The 21,516-nt window shown below is 41.8% G+C and overlaps 1 protein-coding gene across 1 annotated transcript in view; it reads right to left on the bottom strand.

Moving 5' to 3' along the window:
* The window catches only part of ulk2 (unc-51 like autophagy activating kinase 2), a 43,700-nt gene that overhangs the window by 2,519 nt on the left and 19,665 nt on the right, over positions 1-21,516 (bottom strand). The window contains exons 8-26 of the mRNA XM_023351788.1: positions 17,722-17,823; positions 17,573-17,631; positions 17,145-17,227; positions 16,439-16,489; positions 16,258-16,346; positions 15,760-15,928; positions 12,967-13,024; positions 7,853-8,002; positions 6,342-6,487; positions 6,180-6,260; positions 5,128-5,405; positions 4,671-4,849; positions 4,340-4,449; positions 3,345-3,470; positions 3,004-3,245; positions 1,934-2,112; positions 1,735-1,853; positions 1,431-1,588; positions 1,201-1,336 (exon numbers count right to left, since the gene is read on the bottom strand). Of these exons, the coding sequence (XP_023207556.1) occupies positions 1,201-1,336; positions 1,431-1,588; positions 1,735-1,853; positions 1,934-2,112; positions 3,004-3,245; positions 3,345-3,470; positions 4,340-4,449; positions 4,671-4,849; positions 5,128-5,405; positions 6,180-6,260; positions 6,342-6,487; positions 7,853-8,002; positions 12,967-13,024; positions 15,760-15,928; positions 16,258-16,346; positions 16,439-16,489; positions 17,145-17,227; positions 17,573-17,631; positions 17,722-17,823 (2,515 nt within the window). The remainder of the gene's footprint in view (positions 1-1,200; positions 1,337-1,430; positions 1,589-1,734; positions 1,854-1,933; positions 2,113-3,003; positions 3,246-3,344; positions 3,471-4,339; positions 4,450-4,670; positions 4,850-5,127; positions 5,406-6,179; positions 6,261-6,341; positions 6,488-7,852; positions 8,003-12,966; positions 13,025-15,759; positions 15,929-16,257; positions 16,347-16,438; positions 16,490-17,144; positions 17,228-17,572; positions 17,632-17,721; positions 17,824-21,516) is intronic.

Below are 21,516 nucleotides of genomic sequence, written 5' to 3'. Positions count from 1 at the left end.
ATATCTAGATTTATTTGGCAAAAGAAAGCACCCTAGAATTAGACTAAAAACTCGTTATTTAAATCCAAGAGGGGCCTTAAACTGCCAAACGTAAAATATTATTACTGGCCTGCACAACTTCAACCCTCATTGGTATGGATATAGAATAGTACAGACACTCAACGGCTTGAACTAGAGGAAAGAATGTGCTCAGTGCCACTGCAAACATCAGCCTTCTGAGATGCTCCTGTAAAAGAAGTGACAATTTTGACAAAAAAACCCCAACAAAAACTCATAAAATCTGGAACAAAATACAATCTGTTTTTAAGTTATTAAAACAGATCTCACTTTTATCAAATACAGGATTTATAAAAACCTTTTTTACCAAACAAGTTAGACTCTGGTTGAAATACTGGTCTAATTATGGACTATCTCATATTCATCAATTAATTGAAGACGAAAATTCCAAAACCTTTGAGCAGATGAAAAGTGAATTCGGTGTCCTAAGACAGACTTCTATAGATATTTACAACTTAGAAGCTTTGTGAGGACACATAACAACTGGACTAAACTTCAATAAGTTTTAATGGACATACAAAGGGGAAAGGGAAACCATAAAGTAATTAATAAAGTATATGATCTGTTTCTGTCCATAAATATAAAGCAAAACATGGGAGACTGAACTGCAGGAGCCCATAACAGGGGACACATGGGAAGAAATGTATACTGGAGCGCAATAAGCCACAAATTCTAATACATGGAGAGAATTCAAATGGAAAGTAATTATTTGGTTTTTCAGAACGCCAGCAATAACTAGTAAAATGAGCCCAACACAATCTAGTTCATGCTGGAGAAATTGGGACCCAGAACACAAACCATACTCATATCTTCTGGTCTTGTCCTAAACTAAGTGTATTCTGGAACATTTATGTGATGGAGGAAATTACATACTCTTTAAGGCTTCAAAAACAGTTTGGAGTATAAGGTGGAGCCTAGTCATGCCCTTATTAGTACAGTGACATACTTAGGAACTTCTTTGTTGTGCTGTATTTATTGTTTAACATTTGTCAGTATTATTCCTGACTCATCTGCTTTTGTCACATGCATCCATCTATCTACGAGAGACAGAGGAATGCAATTGTGGAAAAGTGTCAGTGTTAAACATAAATAAAAATGTATCCATGTAATGAACAAAATGTCTGTCCATCGTTGCTTCCTCACATTTCAGCACGTTCTCAGTGTCGGCGGGGTCCTGCAGGATCTTGGAGAGGCCATCCAGCAGCATGGCAGCCTTGCTGTAGCGGTACGCTATGTCCTCTGTTTGTTTAAACATCTCATCCAGAGCTGCAGACTGAACCTGATGCACACATCATGGAACCATTAGGCTTGCACCTGCATGCTCAGTACATGTGACGATTCAGATCATGGAGTCATGTGTCTGTGGAACTCACAATCTCCACGGCGTGGTTGTAGATGAGCTTCTCTGCAGTGACGCTGTTGATCTCGTCCACAAAGCGCTGCTTGTCAGAGAAGAAGTGGTTGAGTTTGTCAGTCAGGTGTCGACAGAAGGCGATGCAGCTTTTGTAGCGCTCATTCAAACTCTTGACCACTGAAAAAGTGAGGAAAAGAGCTTTAATTTGTGTATATTTTGATGCTGTAAAGTAAGAGAAAAACAAATGTGGTGCTAATGATAAGTTTAACTCTCTAAATGGAATAAAATTACATTATTAGAGATGAGGAGGGAAATGCCCCCACCTTGTTTGACAGCAGTTGAGGGATTCAGCTTGGTAGATTTGATCTGAGCCTTTGCCAGATGGAGAGAGGAAGCAAGGAGCTGAGCTGCCTTCATGTATAGCACCAACTGCTCCACCTGCCTGCAGGGGGCAGCACAGTCGCACTATGAAACAAAAGAACTCATGCGTCACCCTTTTCGTTTTTTACCAAGGGAACTTACCCCCACTCTTTACTGAGCTGGCTGATCTGGTCTACAACCACACTGTCCTGAGGGGGATACAGGGAGGCAGCAGACATGCCGAGCTCCGCCCCTCCAGCTCGTAGCGCCGCCATCTCCAGGATGCAGTCGGTGAAGGAAAGCATCATCCGAAGGTGAATCAGGGTGTCTGTGTGCTCCCGCTGAGCCAAGACAACAACATGATGCTTTAACCCAGCAGCAGAGGACCAACTCCAACACTACCACATGAGATCACAAGTTGGTCCATCGGTTTACACATTTTTCTGTTAAAAAGTTTTAGGGCTGAAACAAGTAATCAGATTAATGTTGGATAATCTATGAAATAATCCTCAACTAATTCAGTAACTGATTAATCACTAACTGGAGAATATAGACACCTAAAAAGGCTATTTGCTGAAACAAAAGCACTCAAATAAATAATTAGATTGTACAAAAAGACATACACTTTGCATTTAAAATAGAACAAAATTAAATAAATTTCTTTGAAAATATGCTTTATCCAGTTTTAGCTTTACCTTGTTCAAAATAATAGAAAAAAATATCCAATTATCAATCAGTTAATCCAATAAAATAACCAGATCAGCTTATATGATGCCAAGTCAAGCAGAAACGGCTGAGCTTTTCACATGTTGATTTTAAACGGATTTTTAGCTATAAATGATCAAACTTTCACCAAAGGAATGCTGCTACATTCCTTGCATTTTGGGCAAGAAAAGTTTTTTTTCTTATTTAAACAGAAAAGGTTTTTCTTTTGAGCAAAAAACTGCTCCAACTGAGTAACACTCAGTTCTTGTTTAAGAAGAACTGAGTGTTACTCGTTAAACGCATTTTATACCAAGTTTTAAAAATCTTAAGTAGTTAAAGGACAATCTGCGGAACGTGTCAATTCTTTTTATCCGATTAACGCAGAATAACTCAGAATAATCGATTGCTAAAATAATCATTAGTTTCAGCCCTTAACATTCTAACTTAAAACAAATTTAGATTTTTCAAACAGCATACATAATCAGAACCAAAAATCTAGTAATGTGTCACAGTCCCCATCCCCTCACCTCCATCAGGGTCTCCTCAGGCAGCTCTGGAGCTTCAAAAGTGATGAACCCCTCCATGCTGGGGGGAGACGTCCCATAGGGAATGTAGCGCAGGCTGCTGGGTCCTCCGTCTGCTCCTGGAACACCTTGCCCAATACCTAGATTCCCTGGTGGAGAGGAACCCATGGCCATGCCTGGGGGAGACCCCACACACACTCGACCGCTGGTGGAGCACAAGGAGCCTGCCGAACTGCTGGAGCCCACTGAGAACACAGTAAGAACTGGGATCATTAATATGCAGAACACTGGGAGCATGTGACTGCAGCTCAGCAGAGTGGGGAGTGGACTTGGAGGGGTCTCACCAGAGGTGGTGCGAGGTCTGGTGCCCAGGTGGCTGCAGGTCGGAGGCGTGCTGCTGCTGGGCGGTGAGCCCACGGTGAAGAGGACAGTACGGGGACTGGCTGATCCTCCTTGAGCCATGCTGGGGGCTGCAGAGACAGGAAATGAGTTCATTCACTGGTAAACCATGACGGCAGCGCCTAGCAAACATATCCACAGTCCAACTCATGATGCTTATTTTTATACAATGTTATCTCTGAGGTACCCAGAGAACAGCTGCATTTATACTGAGGTCCCATAGCTCTTTCCAGCCAACAGTCATGCAAATTTTAAGCAAACTTTTGAAATGATGAAGAAAAAAAAAAGGGAGAATGTGAATTAGGCAGTTTTCCAGCTATTGGGTGGTGTGAATTAAGCAGGCAACGCAGAGTGTGATTTTGTCAAATATTGACACTACACAACTGGGATTAACTAGAGGCAGAGGTTGAACAATAGAATAGACCAAACATCTCAGAAAAATAGAGAGTTCTCTCTCTGAGCTTAGACTTAAGGTTGGACTTAAAATCCTTTCAGAGTTTCATGGTTCTAGTAAGGCACAGAGCCACCAGTGGATGGGAGCATTCCACCACTCCCATCCCAACCTGCAGGCCACTCTAGGCAAAAGTCCTCCCCTTTGAAAGTTTCAAAGTCCAAACCTCCAACACCTCATCATATCTCTTTAGCACATAAACTCTTAGTGAGTGTAAAAGCTTTCTTGCAAAATTGAGGCTATTTCCATCAACCTTTTCTAAGGCGATGCTTCCAAATGTGCATAAAAAAACCTTGATGGAAACACAGCTACTGACACACAATGGGACTCTATTAGCTAACTAAGTGGTAGTCTGCTGAAGTAGATTTTATTTTGAGGGTTTCAGAGTAAAGGACAATGGTCATTATCAGATTTGAAATCTGTATGAATTGTTTGCTTTCAGGTAAAGTGAAAGGTGAGTAGTGGGGAGAGCATGCTGTGCCTGTGTACCTGTGTCCATGGGTCGCTCGGTGTTCAGGCTGTCAGTGCTGCCCTGGTAGGCCTGTCCGCCCAGAGTGATCCTGATTGGTTGATCAGACAGTCGACCTGTACTGACAGACCTATGAGGAAACAGAGTTGACATACTGATGAAATGTAATAACATGAAACAGAGACTGTAAAGATTACACAAGAGGCTATCATGTCTGCTAGAATGTCGTCGATCTAGATAAACAACGAATTGGAACAAATCAACAAATAGATTCAGGAGCTTCTGTATGCCGTCATGTTGGTCTGAACTAACAGAAGAACAGTTAGTGCAGTAAATGTAGGGGTCATCTACCTGCCAAAGGTTCTGCTGGCCTCTGGGGCCGCCGCCCGCCCTGTCAGGTATGGGCTGCAGTAGTGGCTGCAGATGTCCCGACAGTCTGCCAGCGTCCTGCTAGGAAGCGGACTGTCTGCCAGCGCCATCAGGTTACAGGACGCCTGCGTTTTGGGGATCTTGAATGGTGCAGAAATTGTCTGAACACAAAATGGGGAAAAACTAATTTCTTAAGTAATATTGTTCATGGATCAAAATGACTTAATAGGATGATTAAAAGGTAGAGCTTAGACAATGAATTAAAAAAGAAAAGTTTACAGAAAGACTTCATATTTATCCAACACAAAACGGGGTCGTTCATATGTATGTACAGCACAAACTGGCAAATGGGGCTGAACTGATAAATCGACCCAGATTTCCTTACTTTATCAAGCAGATATTTACATGTGAAGCTGTAACTGCTGATAACTGCTCTCACCTTGGTGGGGGAACCAATGATGGTGGGCAATGGGGACTTTTGAAGCCAGTCAGATGTGCGTGGCGAAGAACCCAACAATTTGGTGGGGGAAGAGCCAAGATTGGCTGGGCGACAAAGCTGGGGGGAATGACTGCAAGAGGATGAGGAGGAGCAGGAGGAAGGCTGCACGGGGTCAGACAGCTGTTTATGGAGCTTCTGCCTGGTCTGGTAGAAGTCTGTCAGCGTTGGGGCGCTTTGGAGTCGAGCTCCTAGGAGCTGAGAGGAGGGAATCGGAGAACCTGCAGAAGGTAGAGAGACCAGGTCAGGTATATGTGGCTGAGAGAGGAATCAATACATATGTAGTTGCACTCAGGGCGTTTTCACACCTATGCTTCTTTTACTTTGGTCCCAATCAGTTGAGTTTTTAAAGTGAAACCCACCCCTAAATCAACGCTTTTGTGGATAAACTGTCTAATTATCTGAGGTTCTTTGTGTTTCTGTGCAAATTCTGTCATTTTTGTGCAATTCTTTTAGTACTGCATTATTTACCTAAAACCATTTCACTATTGGCTTCTTCGGTCAAACAGTTCTCAGGCAGTTGAATTTTCCTACAGATTGCAGCGGTGCAGCTTAGTACAACTTCATCACTTTGAAAAAAAGCACACTGCCTCCCCTGATCCCCTTTCGCCCTGTGGCGAGTCAGGAGTTAGAGTAGCAAGCGTTGCCATGGCACCTGGTCAGCATTGATTGCAAGTGTTATTCAGCTTAAGAAATGATTGATTGATTTGAAATGTTTCTACAGTCAGCAGCAGGAACACATAACAGATCAGTCGGTCGTGGCTCTCCAAACACAGAGAGTACCAAGTTTGTATGACTCTAGCACTGGAGACAACCTGATGAAAAACAAGTCACTGTGACAACTGATAGAACAGCTATACTATTCGTATGTCGTGTATAGCCAGACCAAAACTTCTGACTGCTGTGAAAATAATTCCAGCTCAACTGCAGGATTTTAAACTGTGGTTGGAAGGTTTGAATATCTAATGTGTCAGAGTGCAGGAACACACACTGACCTCCCGAAGAGCTGCGGCTGCGAGGCTCCTGGTTCTGCAGGTGGCAGCAGCAGTGGCCTAGCTGCTCAGGGATGGTACCCACTGCAAACACACACAGTAGCAGAACACCTTGACTTCCTGTGTCCCTGTCTTTAGGCCCACATGACCAGAGTCAGGACCTACCTAGAGGAGATGGGGAGTAAGGCCGAGAGCTGCCAGTAGAGAGGCGTCGCCCCGCCGTCTGAGGGGTGTCCGCTGAACTGGGAGACCCTGAGCCCACCTTTGGAAAGCCCATAGGACTCGTGTTGGAGCGCCTTACTGTTCCTGACCTGGAGAACCCAAACAAACATCCAGCAATAAGAGAACAAATCAACTATCAGGGTTACTTAAAAAGTATGAGGCTTTTGCTTCATCTTTGGTAGCTTTCAAAAGGAATTACATCCATGTATGGTTGTCAGCAGTATTTCTTCTTCCTGTTGTTCAAACAGCACAATCATTGATGTCTTAATCAAAGATCTATAACAAATCAAATTTATTATAGCATAAGCTAGAGACGGAAGCAGGTCACAAGAAAATGTGTAAATCCCTTCTTTCCCAAACTAAAGTCAGCACTACTCTCTGTAACAAACAAATCTAGGAGTACCGAGTACTAAACTGTTCAAGAATATTTTCTGTTTAGATTTATTTGGTTAACTAATTGAAAAAGTAACTTCTATCATCAGATGTTTATCCACAGGTAGGGTAATAATGCTGTACTTGCTGCCTTTTAGACACAGAATTGATTAGTATTCTGAATTCGAGACCATCTTCTGCTCTCCAGTGTCTGAAAAGTCCTAAATTCATGACTGTTTACAATTCATTAGTCCATACATTTTCAGCACCAACAGTGTAGTAAAAGTATACCTTCAAAAAGCTCAGAGATCTTGCTAAATAATTAATCTTTTAAACTAATAATCAGCTGCTAAAGCTCTGGATGCAAAATATATCAGCACTAACATCAGTATCAGACTGATCAATAAAATTGGGCAGGTATTAAGAACCAATAATTATTCCCATCTTGTTGCCAGTTGTTTCTGGTTGGGGAGGAAAGGAGAGTGGTCATGTGGTGTGTGTTTGATCATGTGACAGCAATGCAGAAAAGGATTGGGGCAGTCTAACTGAAAAAGAGAAGCAATGGTGAAGTTAGAAATGTGGTTGTTTTTTGTGGTCAAAGGAAGGTGAAATATAACATAATATCAATAAATATCAGCCCAAATTTTTATATGAGTGTACCCCTAGTTAAAAAGACACACAGCTGGAGACCAGAAGCTATTCTTCAGGATCAAACCCTCGTAGAAACATGAGACTCCACTCTTCAGACTGACAAACAGAAGAGAACTAATAATTAAACCAGCTACCAAAACATAGTTTCACCTTCAATAAACCTTTCAGTGTTGACAGTAAAAATAATGTCATCCCTTAAAAATCAGGTGCTACCCTTTAGCCATCTCTACCTGTATTGAGTCCCATAATAATACCAGCCATGGCTCTTCCAGCAACACCTTGGACAGTTAGAAATATAATCAGGCACTGAGTTGATGTAATTTCAGTGATCTGATGCAATAACAGTCAGTGTTTTCATTATCTGCTATGAACATGGATGTGGTTAATCCATGTTCATGTAACCCATTCCTCCCACATCAGGCACAGCTTACCTGGGAGAGCTGTAGAGAGTGGGACTTGGGCTGCTGGACAGGTTCTGCTTGATCCGCTGGTAGTTCCGCACCTGGGTGGGGACAGGAATAGGCGTGGTCTCTGCCCGCGGTGACAGCATGGTGGTCTGTCCTGGGGTGGGCTGAGGCTGCCTGGATGGGGACAGTGGAGAATACACTGAAACCACACATCCAGCTCTATGCTGCTGATTCCACATAGGAAGAACATTCTCAGGGCCATCCATAAGAGAAGTCAGTTAGAAACCCACAGCTGGTGGGAGACAAACCCAGTCTGCTGAACTCTGGTTCTACTGCTCACAGCTCTTTGTTTGAGCAGCCTGGAAAAAGGTTAAAAAACGCCAATGCCTGTAGAACAAAAATGTGGCTGGACTTCCCTGTAAACAAAACCAAACAACCAATGAGCCTAGAGCACATCCTGCTGAAGGCGGTGCTAGAGGTGGGACTAGAGGCACGTGTTGCAGCAGGGCTCAGTGTTATCAAACACGGGAGGAGAAGTGCATAAAGGCACAGCTTTTGCACTTTTTGTTATTCAAGGGGAGCAGAATGTTCTGAACGTTTGTCATGACCGAGTGACCCGATAGAATTCTGTCAGCATGTAGAACAAGGGCCATGGTGGGAGGAGCAGAACAGACCAGAGGGAAACAGCATGGTGGAAACGCTGGGAGGGTCTTGGAGAGTCAGACATGTGAGGAGAGGACAAGTCCAGACAAAAAACCACTGAGGGAGCAGCCTCCTGCTCCTCACCCTCCTCACATGACTAGATCTGAGATCTAAACATCACTGCATCCCACCCTGCTCTTCCTCCTCCTCCTACACACTCCAATAACAATCAGATGTCTGCTAACTTTATTGATCCCAGTGAGGGCTAGCTACAGAGGGAGGGGCTGCTGGATGCTGAAGAGAGGAAAGAAATGTGTAAATCTGTTTATAGAAAGTGAAACAACAAGAAGAAGAAGCTGCCAGCCATCTGCCCGTTAACCAAGCAGGCCGGCAGAGGGGGGATGGGATCCAACTGAGCTGCAGAACCCTGTCACTTCTCTTAGCCCTTAGGACACTCCCCACCCCCACCTCCAATCCCAAACCATATAGGACGTGAACATAAACACTTCCACAAAAACAGAAGTACAGCGTTACTACCATCAATAAATCTTAACAGGCAACTCCGATAATTTTGGAACAGTAACTCTCAGTGTTAAGAGTTAGCTAATGTATGCAACATTTGTTGACGTACAGGAATCAGGCAGTACAGAGACAGATATTACAGAAACAAATGGCTGCAGCAGGAGGAGGCAAACAACGGCACAGAGACAGAGCAACAAAAAAAAGAATTCACACTTCCTGAACTTTTCCACATTTTTGGCTTGTTGCATGTCAACGAGCCAAATACAGAGTAGTGTAATAAACTAGCATAATAAACATGCTAGTTCTCCCCCTGAAAGACTAAAACTTTAAACTTGTACAGAACACTGGAACTGGAAGATATTTTAAATATCCAAAACAATACAAGCAAAGACAATAAATAAAAAACAACTGAAACCAGAAATAAAATGGATGACGATGTCTTTAACCAAAATTGCCCTTCAAAAATAATCAGAAAGGAAATTACGCAGCTCATTTAAATTCATTATGTGATAAATTGATTAAAAGCCTACTGTGACAGGCTTAGCTCTGCATTCATTTTCATATCCCTAAAACTATTACAACCAATCGTTTCATAAATCCCCAATTAAACAGATTCCTCAGCTGCTATGTGGAGGCCTCAGATTTTCTCCGTTTACTAATGCTCTACAGCAGGGGTGTCCAAACTTTTTGCAAAAGGGCCAGATTTGATAAAGTGAAGATGCCCAGGGGCCAATAGTTTGTTCGGACATTTTTTAACTACAAACGTTTCATGCAAATACACACCGTTATAAAACAATTTTCATTGTCACAATTATCTTTATTTTTCAAATGACAAAATAACCAAATATAAGCCACTCAGGCAGATGAGAACAACTCTAAAAACCCAAATTCTGCCTTTCATTCATATCTGGAGAGTCAGATAACATTGAACAAACTGTATGAAATACCTTAAATTTGCATGAGTTTAAAAATATTTTTGCCTCAAGAACATTTTAACAGGAGTTATAAGTAATGCAAAGTTGTCTATTATTATTAAATCTTAAAACAAGTGAATTTTGCTCTTGTCATTTACAATATCTTTCAGAAAGTAATAGTTTGTCACATCTACAGGTTCATAACATCAACAGTAATAACCAAATCTTACTCAAGAGTTTAATAAAAATAAGTGCCATAAATCCAGGTGCATAAATGTTCGATTCGCTCTTCACTGCTGATAGTGACAGACGTTACCGTTCAAAATACTCAATTTCATGTCCTCAACTCTCAGTGCCACACTGTTACGTGCCAGGCAAACATTCGCAAATTCTTGCTTCTTCTCAGGGCAAAATGTTCTCCACCATTTTCATAACACAGTCTTTGATAAATGTACCTTCAGTAGAAGGTTTGCCATGTTTAGCTATTAACATGGCCACTTCGTAGCTTGCTTTGGTGGTATTTTCTTTTGACTCACAGGCCCGCGTGAAGAATCGCTGTTGTGATGCCAGTGCAGCTTGGAGCTGCTTCACTTTTTCAGCACGGTCACTTCCTGTTAGCTTGTTGTATGTGTTAGCATGTTTACTCTGGTAGTGTCTCTTTACGTTGAAATCCTTAAACAAGGCAACCGTCTCATTACAAATTAGACAAGCACAATTGCCTTGATTTTCAGTGAAGAAGTATTATAATTTCCATCTCTCTTGAAAGCGGCGGCCCTCACTGTAAACTTGTTTTCTTTGCAGTGGCCATGGCAGAAATGAGTGGAGAGGGGTTCGCTGCACGGAGGCAGAGACTGATAGTATTAAAGTGGTGCTGCCACCATTTGGTGAAAGGAGGAATTACAGTTTCAAGTTTTATGATTTATTTATTCTGTTTCACAGTGGAGGCGGGCCATAAATAATACATTGTAAGACCGAAGCTGCGGGCCGTATGAAATCTGACCGCGGGCCGTGATTGGCCCTCGGGCCGGACTTTGGACATGCCTGCTCTACAGCAAAGTTTCCATCAGCGATACATTCAAAACATTATTAGACAGCAGAACTGAGTAAAGCAGATGGTCTCCATCCAATCTGCTCCGCGGCCAGCAGTGCACTCCACAGAACTGGTTTATATATTAGGAGTGGCAGTGGAGTGTCGAGTAGCGCCTACCACAAATGATATGGAAACACTTTAAACGAGCTGGAGGTGATGTTCTGGTCAGAATTAGCCTACGCACACATACACACACAGACTAGTCGACTCTTTACTCTGCAATGACTTTCTTCGGGGCCAGTCGAATAGTCGTAATCACGTGATAAAACTGATTTTTCCAAGAAAACAGAAGATGAACTAGGTGAGTTCTTCAGACAGCTTAAGTTGTATAGAAATGTAAATAATTTACCAAAGAGAAGCTGAAAGTTTCAGCAAGGGCTACTAGAATAGGGGGGTTCCAGAGCACTCCACAGAACCGCGATAACCACAGCGGTTACCGCGGCGCCACGCATATAGAGACTGTAGACCGCAGTAGACTGGAGTCCGATTCCCTTCCTCGGGTCACTGGGGCCATGCTTCTCTCCTCCCTTTTCTTTATCAGTTTATTTGATTATTCTGAATAATTGATTCATGACATAAAAAATAATCTACGAAAATTGTTAGTTGTTAAATTTTCTTTAAAAAATTGGCTTGCAACTATTAGCTAATAAAATATTTATTTTATTATTCAAAAAGGGAATTTTTTTTATTGGCATCCGCTAATGCATTTCTAATATTGTAAAGTAAAGCTAACGCGGTTAAATTAAAAATCTACAGAATGTGTCTATGCCAAATTTTTAAAAATCCAGTTGATCGTCAGAATAATCAATTGGAATTGTTGCAGCACCACTCTACACGTACAAAGCTGGTAGAGATATTTTAAAAAACCATTATACTTTGTAACCCATTTATTATTTGCCTTCCACATCAATTATTCAGGACTCTGCGTTGGTCTAAATCCCAATATACATTAAGGTTTATGTTTGCAATGTAGAGGTGTGAATACTTTTACCAGGTAATGTGGATTTATTTGAAATCGCTTATGCAGAAAAAAAAGAGAATTTAATTTGACCAACTGCATCTATTCTAAGGAAAAACAGGCATGTCAGACTAACGTCCAGACAGTAGAGGAACAGTTGCTGTTCACTGATGCAGCGGATGATCTGGTGGGTGTGTGATCCACGCAGTTCTCCGAGTGGTGATGTGTGGTGATGTTTTTAACACATCACCACTTTGTTTTGGGCTCTCTGTCTGATTTGTATCTGACTCATCATGCAGATATTAACATGCACATTCACCAGAAGCATGGATGAGACATCACACCAGGCTGAGAGGAGGCTATTTTTCTTGGCATGACGTGATTGAAAAACAAAGACAGACTGGTTGACCCAGAAATATTACAAGAAAAACATTACATGGGTGTGAACGGTTGAATGTAAATGAAATCTGGTTGCATTACGCCGTGTAACACAAATAACACCAAGAAATGCCTTCATGTGTGTGACGCATAAGGCAAAATATGCAGCATCACAACATCCTGGTTTGTTCTTTGGCTGTTTAATAATTGCAAATTATAAATGTTCCCTGTTTTTAAAGATCTGAACATAAGGAACACAAGGATTTGAACTTCAACATCCACCATAATTTTTTTATGTATGCTGAATGTTTAAGATCAATTCCAAACACAAATTAAAAAAAAAGAAGAAAAAACACCTCAGGAATTAAAACCAGCCTGACATCTAAAACACATAAAAATTCAAACAATTAGAAGCCTGAAAGTAACATGAAGTGCTAAAAATATGGATATAAACTATGCACATTTCTAATCTGAAATAAAATGACACATTCAGGAACAACAGATTAGAAAAAGAATTTACCACCCTCATAAAAGCTTTTGGTTAAAATAAACTATTGTTTTATACTAAACTATTGTTTTATGCTAAAACAAATTAACATAAATCTTGTGTAATGTGCTAAAGTCTCATACTCACCCTCCACACATAAGAAAGTCATTGGACGGTCGGTGACCTGCTCCTACTGGTTGGTCATCTATAGAGGAAGACAAAAACAGCTGAGTATAGAGGTCAGAAGTGTGCAGCATCTTAATGAGAACAAAGAGGAGAACATAAACTAGGTCTTTAAATGCCACCTGACACTGCCAATACCATGCCCCTGCTCTACCTTGGAGCACACTTCATGGATGGACCAGTGTCAGTGTGTGTGAGTTACGTAGAGTAGATGCTATGCAGCGGTACACTTCACTTAGGACTGCATGATAATGGGAAATATTGTGATGACTACATCATGTCTATTTTCTTCTTCGCTGTCCTGATCTGTCACTCTGTGACCTTTAGCACTTTGGGCAATATCATTAGTGTTCTGTGTGAGCATCTGCTGCCTTGAGAGTCTGTTCTAGGTAAATATATATTATATTAGCTTGTAAAATACATACAGCATGTGGCAAAATTCGAACTTTCAGCCAACTGGCAACAAATTTGCACTCATCAACGATGGATGCAGAAAAGCAAGCTAGCAAGAATATATTAGCAGCTAGTTACCGGCGGCATCAATCACCTCAAGTCATATGACAATGTCTACACATGACACCAGCAAGAAAAAGAACAAAAATACACACATACAAGAACATGCAGATTAAATTGTCCTGCCACGACAAAATGTAAGACCTGTGATTAACGTATTCATGACCAACTTATCTGATTGGGGTTTTTTTGGATTAATTTAACATTGTTTTAATATGCACGGATACCCTGTAAAGCATAACATAGTCCAAAACAATAATATCTCAATTTTCTGTGGAAGTTAATGTTTAAAGTAAAACGACATCTGAGTAATACAGACAGGCAGTTTTGTGATGAATTACCTGCAGAAACACCACTGTTCTGTGGACTAAAACAGAATTTGGGCTTGCATGACATTTAAAGAGTTAAATGCATTAACGTCAGAGTTTACCACATACCAGCAAAAGTAAACTATATGCTTGATTTCAGATTCAATAAACAGATTTGCAACATAGATACATTAGAATTAGTAAAGTCTGAAGATAATAACTGCACCTAGAAATAATCTGGTGACAGGAATTTGCTGGTTTTCATCCTGACCGATGACGGAAGCCGTTGGAATCTCAAAACTGTAAACATCTTTACAGTTTGAAACAGTTTGAAGTATAACCCGTCTTCATTGTGGAAGTTGTTACAGAGTGAAGATGCCTCAGAGTTAGCTATTTTCTGTATGGATGAAGTCAGAAGAAGCTGTTTAAAAAAGGGAAATTAAGGGCGCGGCTGCCCGTTGTCTAGACCTGTCGCAATAAACAATTAATCAATTAATCACACAATAAATTAAAATGAGCTCAATAATAAATAAAGAGCAATAATATTCCTCATTTGCTTTTTGTCCCGTGTCCCTCTCTTTTCACCAGAGACTGGATGACAAAAAGCTTCACTCTGGTGTCTTGCATTAGTCCCTACCCTCTCGATTCCTTGATAATGGCTCAACACACATGGAGCTAAAAGCGCCAGTTTTTCTCCACAAGGACTGAATCCAACAGACAGGACACGATAGCAACAACAGCGACAAAGGTTTAACAATTTTCAACTTTCTTGTGTCACATCGCTAGCCCACATGTGCAGGTCTGCATGTACGAGCTAGAAATTTCACATGCACAAATTATGCCATTCGCTTTTCTGGATGAAGGCAAGCAACTATCGCCTCACTGTGGCGTGCAAGCTCCATAGAAATGAATGGAAAGGGAGCAGCGCTGATCCACAGGAGCAGTGCTGTCTCCTGTGACTGTGTGACCATTACCTCAGTTACTTGCCAGGCTCTTAGTCTCCTACCACAGAGTGCAGCATAAAGTGATCCAGGGATATGTTGGTTTAAAAGCCAAAATGCCAGCTGCAGTCAGGGAGAGTTTAGGTTTAAACTGGATGACCGTGGTGAACCACTGAACCTGTGGAGCCACTATGTTGTAAAAAATTAGCCACTAAACAATACAACCAACAAATCTGCACCTAAAATGCACCGACGGTTGGGGACCGTCCTGTTGACAGTCCACAATCACTGAGGTGCGGTGGAGTTTCTGATATGGGCCACATGGGCAACGGCCCAGGGTGGCATGTTGTGGATGGCTCACCTACCTCATCTCCCCTGCCATCAAGCGAGGATCTGAATGTGAACAGTGCTTAATGCAAACTGTCCCAACTCCCCCTCCCAAATTTTTTATTTGAAAATGTCTTCCAGTACCAATACTAAATGTTCAATTGAAATTAGTTAATTGATCTCTGAGAGGGTGTATCTGCATTGTTATGCAATATTTTTATGCTATTAGTTAACAGTGGTCTCAAAATGACAATAATATTGTTTATCACAATAATTTATCAGACAATTAATTGTTCAGCAAAATTTATTATTGTGACAAGCCTACAGTTGTTGTTTGCTGCACGTCTTCTCCCTCTCTCATAACCCTCTGTCCTGTCAATCTACTGTAAAATAGAGACCACTAGAGCCTAAAAATCCTTTATGAAATAAATGAATGATACTGCATCAAGATGTTCAATATGGCAATCGCAAATGTCTGCTTGAATGCAATACTTATTTGCAGAAAATTCTATATGTCAATAATATTTAAACTGTTGGATAGAACTTTATAGCCTTACTGCAATTACCATTCTTGAACCTATTGGTTTTATATTACTGAAGGCTAAAGGGTCAAAGTTATTTTTTTTTTTTAAATGTAGACTTAAACGGACTAAAACTGGGACACTTACAGCTGTCAGTGGAGATGTGAGGCACCAGAACAAAATCGTCCGTGTCGCAGGAGGAGTTCTTGCTGCTGGTGCTTCCTGCAGACTCCTTGGACAGCTGCAGGAAGTTGGGGGGATCAAGTGGAGGCGATGACAAACCATCCTCAACCAACGTTTGCATATCTGGAAGAGACTGTGGAGGAGCCATATAGAGAAAGAAGAGAGGATCAAACTGTTTCGTGCCTTCAAAGGTGCCGTTAAAGCTTCCAGGCTGACCTGTTGCTTCAGTTAAATGAAGAAAACCACACAGATCAGCAGAACACACAGAGACGTATTGCTCTGCATTCACCATAATGTAGAAGAGCCACTGTGCAAAAAAAGCCCGACAGAATAGCCCTTAGGATCATTGGGACACTCAAACCACTCCACCACAATAAGGTGACAACCCATGGAGGCTGGTCAGTTAATCACTTAACAATAATCCCTTCTGAACAAGGATTTATTAAGTACCATCAAACTCACAGGTGGAGAGTTGTAGCGGATAGAGGGGGAGGAGCCACAGGGACTTTCTGTCACTGCGTTGGGGACGCTGGGGACGGGTACTGGACACGCTGAAGGAAACAGTGACTATTATTAGCATTTACTGTGCATTGTACTGCAGTAGGGTTGAGAAATTTCCCAAGTTTGTAATCTTTGTACTTACATTTTTTGATGGTGGATGATGGTTCCAAGAAAGGATGGTTGAAAAATGTGTCTGCAGAGAAGGGAATTACAGATTTAGGATAAGAGTATAAGACTTCAACAAGCCTGAAGGCAGAACTCAAGATATGCAAAACCTCTTTCACTAACCACTCATTACTCAGAGAAGCATTCAGCCTTTTCAATCCAGTCATTTTTGTTCTTGTTGTTATTAGATGAAATACTCATAATCCATTAAAAAAAACAAAATTTAAAAATGTAATTTTCATATTTTAGAGCAACAACTTTTAAAAGGAGGAATAAAGCATGTTATTTTCTTAGAATGAGACCGATTTCCACATGAATGGAAAATGAAAAACGTTTTGAGTTCTGTTGCATGTTGATGCACTGGGTTCTTTGTAATTAAATGTAGCCGTCACTTTAAGAGACTCTGTTTCTGGTTGCTATTAGCGCTTCACATCCTCCACAAGAATAAACTTAAAAATCTCTTTGCACTATTTGTGCTATTTTGTTGTAGAAATTCTACATAGATGTGTAAAAATGTACAGAGATAAGTGCTAAAATCACCCTATTACATTTGTAATATAAAGCATAGGTCATGTCTGTATCATTTTTGTTCAGTTTTGAAGAGCCATTGCAGTGAGGGTGAGGAGTCGCATGTGGCTCTGGAAGAGGAGGTTGAAGACTCCTGATGTAGAGAAAAGACTCACCAAAGTCCATCCTGTCTTTCTGATTCCTCTGCAGCAACCCAAGCAAAAGGTCACCAAGTTGAGGAGATGTCTCCCTGGGAATTCTGCAGAATGTCAACATTAATATCAGAGAATAATGGCCGGAAAGCACAAAGCCAGCTGTTTCCAAGTAGGGTGTGGTGGTTTCTACCAGCCAAGCATCAATGTGATTGGTCACGATTTAAGTATTTTTCTACACAGTACTCATTTTTTTCTTTGCTCTACCTGTAGGACATGTGGGTATATAACACAATTTTCCAATAAATAACATCTTGCATTAGGAGCTCAATTACTTATTTTGGAAGAGCCCAACTGACTCAACCCAGGATCAGAGCCACAGTAAATGAAAATAATGTGTGATACCAAGCAGATCTAAGCAGACAACCATCAGTACAAAGACTGAGACTTACATAGGTTGTAGATTCTTATTCTTCTCATAAAACATCCTCAAATCCTGTGGACTGTTAGCCTGAGAAAGGTGATAATACAATATGTGATGTTAGAACGCATTACTTGACTCACTTATCTGATTGCTATGGTTTTTGTGCATCATATTAACCTGGAATGGTGGCTTGCCAACCAGACACTGATAGATGACCGTTCCGATGCTCCACAGGTCGGCCTTGGCATCATAGTTCTGGGACATGATGACCTCTGGGGCCTGATAGAACACATCACAACAAGGAGAGTAAGAAGAGTTAGAGAGCAAGTGTGGCATACAGGCCATTTTGATGGAATAGTCGGGGTAAATTAATACTGTTTTGTGTTTATTAATACTGTTTTGTGTTTATTAATACTGTTTTGTGTTTATTAATACTGTTTTGTGTTTCGTTGTGTGTTATTTACTAGTGGTGTCGCAGGTTGACGTGGTTGCGGAGGGGGTCAATATCACTCCGCCGTTGCTAGGTAACGATGGTTGTGGAACGGTGGGGAATGTGCTTTTTTTTTTTCTAACGGCTGTTAGGAACGAGACCGCTAACGGAGTTACTTTGTAACAATTATTAAATTAAAATGTTGCGGACTCAATCTCAATATCTCTTTTGATTGTTTGTCACCGTTACATTTTTGGCGAGCCAGCCCCAGGAGGAGTTTCAGCTAAAAGTAACTAATCCAAACGAGACGAACCGAAGACGGAGGAGAAACTACCGATGGAGCAGCTTCAAGACGAAGTGAGCAGAACGCTGCTGATGCTAGAGAAGTCAGAGCTAATTTTAGTTTGTAAACACCTCAAGAGTGATGAACCTCCAGGAGGGTTTACTGGCCAAACTCGGCGTTCCCTCATCAGACTAGCAGAGACAACACTGGACGATATCGGAAATGAGGAAGAACCTGAATCGTTTCAACGGTTTCTCCAGAATTTAATCACCTTCATGGAATCTTGGACGTCGGATGAGCCCAGAACACCAGAACAGACACAAGCTGACGAAGGTGAATTAAACTCACTAAAAGTCAAGTATAAGGAATTCCAGGAAGAACATAGCAAAGCCCGACAGCGCATAGAGGAGGAAATTGGGGTTTTAGAGAAGAAACTGAGCATGACAATGCATATGGAGGAGACTGAACCACACTGTGCTCCATCACCTCACATACCAGAAGTGACCCTCAGGCGGGAGTTTCGGATTTGTGGGCAGATTGGAGAAGCTGGTCAGAGGGATAAATTGTCCTATACGAGCCTGATCAACCAAATTGAATCTGGGCAGAGGAAAGGATATTCAGAGACTGAGATCTTGGAAGCAGTCATACGGGCCATAAGCCCAGGGCTTCACCTGAGAGAGATGCTGGAAATCAAAAGAGGACTGACACTGTCCACTCTGAAAATTATCCTAAAAAGCCATTTTAAAGTGGACTCTTCCTCTGACCTCCTTCATCAGCTGATGAACATCTCACAAGATCCAAAAGAATCTGCACAGAATTTCTTATTTAGAGCTATAGAACTGAAAGAAAAAATGCTCTGGAAATCAAAAGAAGAGGATGAAAGCGAACAATTCAGCCCAGAACTGATACAAAGGAAATTTCTGCGTTCCATAGACACAGGACTGCTAAGCGATGCAGTAAAATTCCAACTAAAACCTTACCTGACTAATCCTGCAGTATCAGATGAGGTCCTAATTGAGCGGGTGAGTGAAGCTGCAAACTTAGAGCAAGAAAGACAAAAAAAACTGAGAAAAAGTGCAGTGAGTAGGTTCCCAAAAATAAATGAACTGAGAGCTGAAGGAGGCATACATGAGTTTCAACCTCCTTCCATGGAAGAAGCTGCAACCACAAGTGAGATAGGGGACACAGTGATGACCAAAGATGTACTGAGAGGGGCCAAGAAAAATCGAAACACAGAACAGGAAGCAGGAACAACTAAACTCATCGAAGGACTGAAGGCTGAAATGTTAGAACTAAAGAAACTGGTGTTGGAAACAGTGGAGATTACTAAGAAACATCAGACAGAGAGAGCTACCACACACAGCTACCGCAAACCCAGAGGTTGCCCAGCCTGTCTAGAAGCACAGTCAGGGGAGAGGTGCACTCACTGTTATAAGTGTGGTCAAGGAGGACACCTTGCCAGAGGCTGCCGTCAGAACAGGGGACAGCAGGGAAACTGGACAGGGCTGCTGGGCCGGGACCCTCAGTAGCCCCACACAAAACACTCAGTCCCACCACAAACAAACCAGGCTCCCATACAGAACTTTCATCTACCCCAACAGCTCACTACATGAATCCACGGAGCAGACAGAAACTTCTGAACCTCATAGGTAAGAGATGCATTGTTCATTGTTGGATGGATGCCACTCCAGTAGAAGCATTATGGGACACTGGTGCCCAGGCATGTCTCATTAATGAAGAATGGCGACAATTACACTTACCACACCAGCGAGTTAGACCTCTGAATGAACTACTGGAGGTGGATACACTTATTGGGCTTGCAGCAAATCAGACACAAATTCCTTTTCTGGGCTGGGTGGAAGTGGAATTTAGACTGGGCAAAGATTCACTCTCAGCAGAACCCCTGTTGGTACCAGTACTTGTGTCAAGTGACTCCAGTGTGGCACAACAACCAATAATTGGCTACAATGTCATAGAGGAAGTGCTAGGAGACAACACACTTAAACACAGGAAACCGGAAGTCATCCAAAATGTGTGTGGAGCCTTTGCTGTCACTGTCCAAACTGCACAGACAATTGTCAAACTAATTCAGACATCAGATAGTCAGGTTAATGTGGGTCTTGTGCACACAGGGAGAAGTCGAATCAAATTAGCAGCTGAACAAATCACCATCATCCATGTTAAAGTTAATACTGGAACTCAGTTCAGAGGACAGGACCTTCTTTTTGTTCCCTCGGAGGACTCGGTGCTGCCAGAAGGTGTCAGTGTTCAGGAGGGTCTCATGACAGTTCCTACAGAAAACCCAGGATTCGTATCAATCCCAATTTCCAACACCAATAAGTATAATGTTACTCTACATCAGCGTGCAGTCCTGGGGCACCTAGAAGCAGTAAAGACAGCTTATACTGTAAATGCACAACAGTTGAACATCACTGTTGGTGAACAACAAGATGACCCTTCACCCAGAACAAAGCCAGCTGCAGCTCAGTCCCTGATTATCAACAGCAAAGCAGAAAAACAGAAGCCAACACAGTGGGATCCTCCAGTTTTCCTCAGCCACTTAACGGAAAGCCAAAGACAGACTGTGAGACAGATACTGAGAGAAGAGTGTCATGCATTCGCCTATGATGAAGATGACATAGGTTTAATTCCCTCTTTGAAACTTCAAATCACTCTGCAAGACACTACTCCAGTGAAGAAAACATATATGTCAGTTCCCAAGCCATTACATCAGGAAGTTAAAGAATACCTTCAAGATCTACTGAATAGAGGCTGGATAACTCAGTCACGTTCTCCATATGCATCACCAGTGGTATGTGTGAGAAAGAAAGATGGGGGTCTGAGGTTATGCTGTGACTACCGGGAATTAAACAAAAAATCTGTCCCTGACCGCCACCCTATTCCCCGAATCCAAGACATGCTTGATTCTCTAACTGGCAGCTCCTTGTTCTCTGTATTAGATCAGGGGAAGGCGTACCATCAAGGGTTTCTGGATGAAAAAAGTCAGCCCTTAACTGCTTTCATAACACCATGGGGTTTGTACCAGTGGATCAGAATCCCCTTCGGTTTGAGTGCTGCCCCAGCAGAGTTCCAAAGAAGCATGGAGGAATGTCTGATTGGTTTAAGAGATGTGATATGCCAGCCCTATCTGGATGACAATTTAGTTCACAGCCCAAGTTTTGAGGATCATCTCAACCACATGAGAACTGTGTTGCAAAGATACCAGAAGCATGGAGTGAAGCTGAGCCCAAAGAAGTGT

Source organism: Xiphophorus maculatus, chromosome 18 (assembly GCF_002775205.1).
Source record: "Xiphophorus maculatus strain JP 163 A chromosome 18, X_maculatus-5.0-male, whole genome shotgun sequence".
Lineage (NCBI taxonomy): Eukaryota > Metazoa > Chordata > Actinopteri > Cyprinodontiformes > Poeciliidae > Xiphophorus > Xiphophorus maculatus.
The sequence above is the reverse complement of the archived record's forward strand: the minus strand, read 5'-3'. Positions and strand labels throughout refer to the sequence as shown.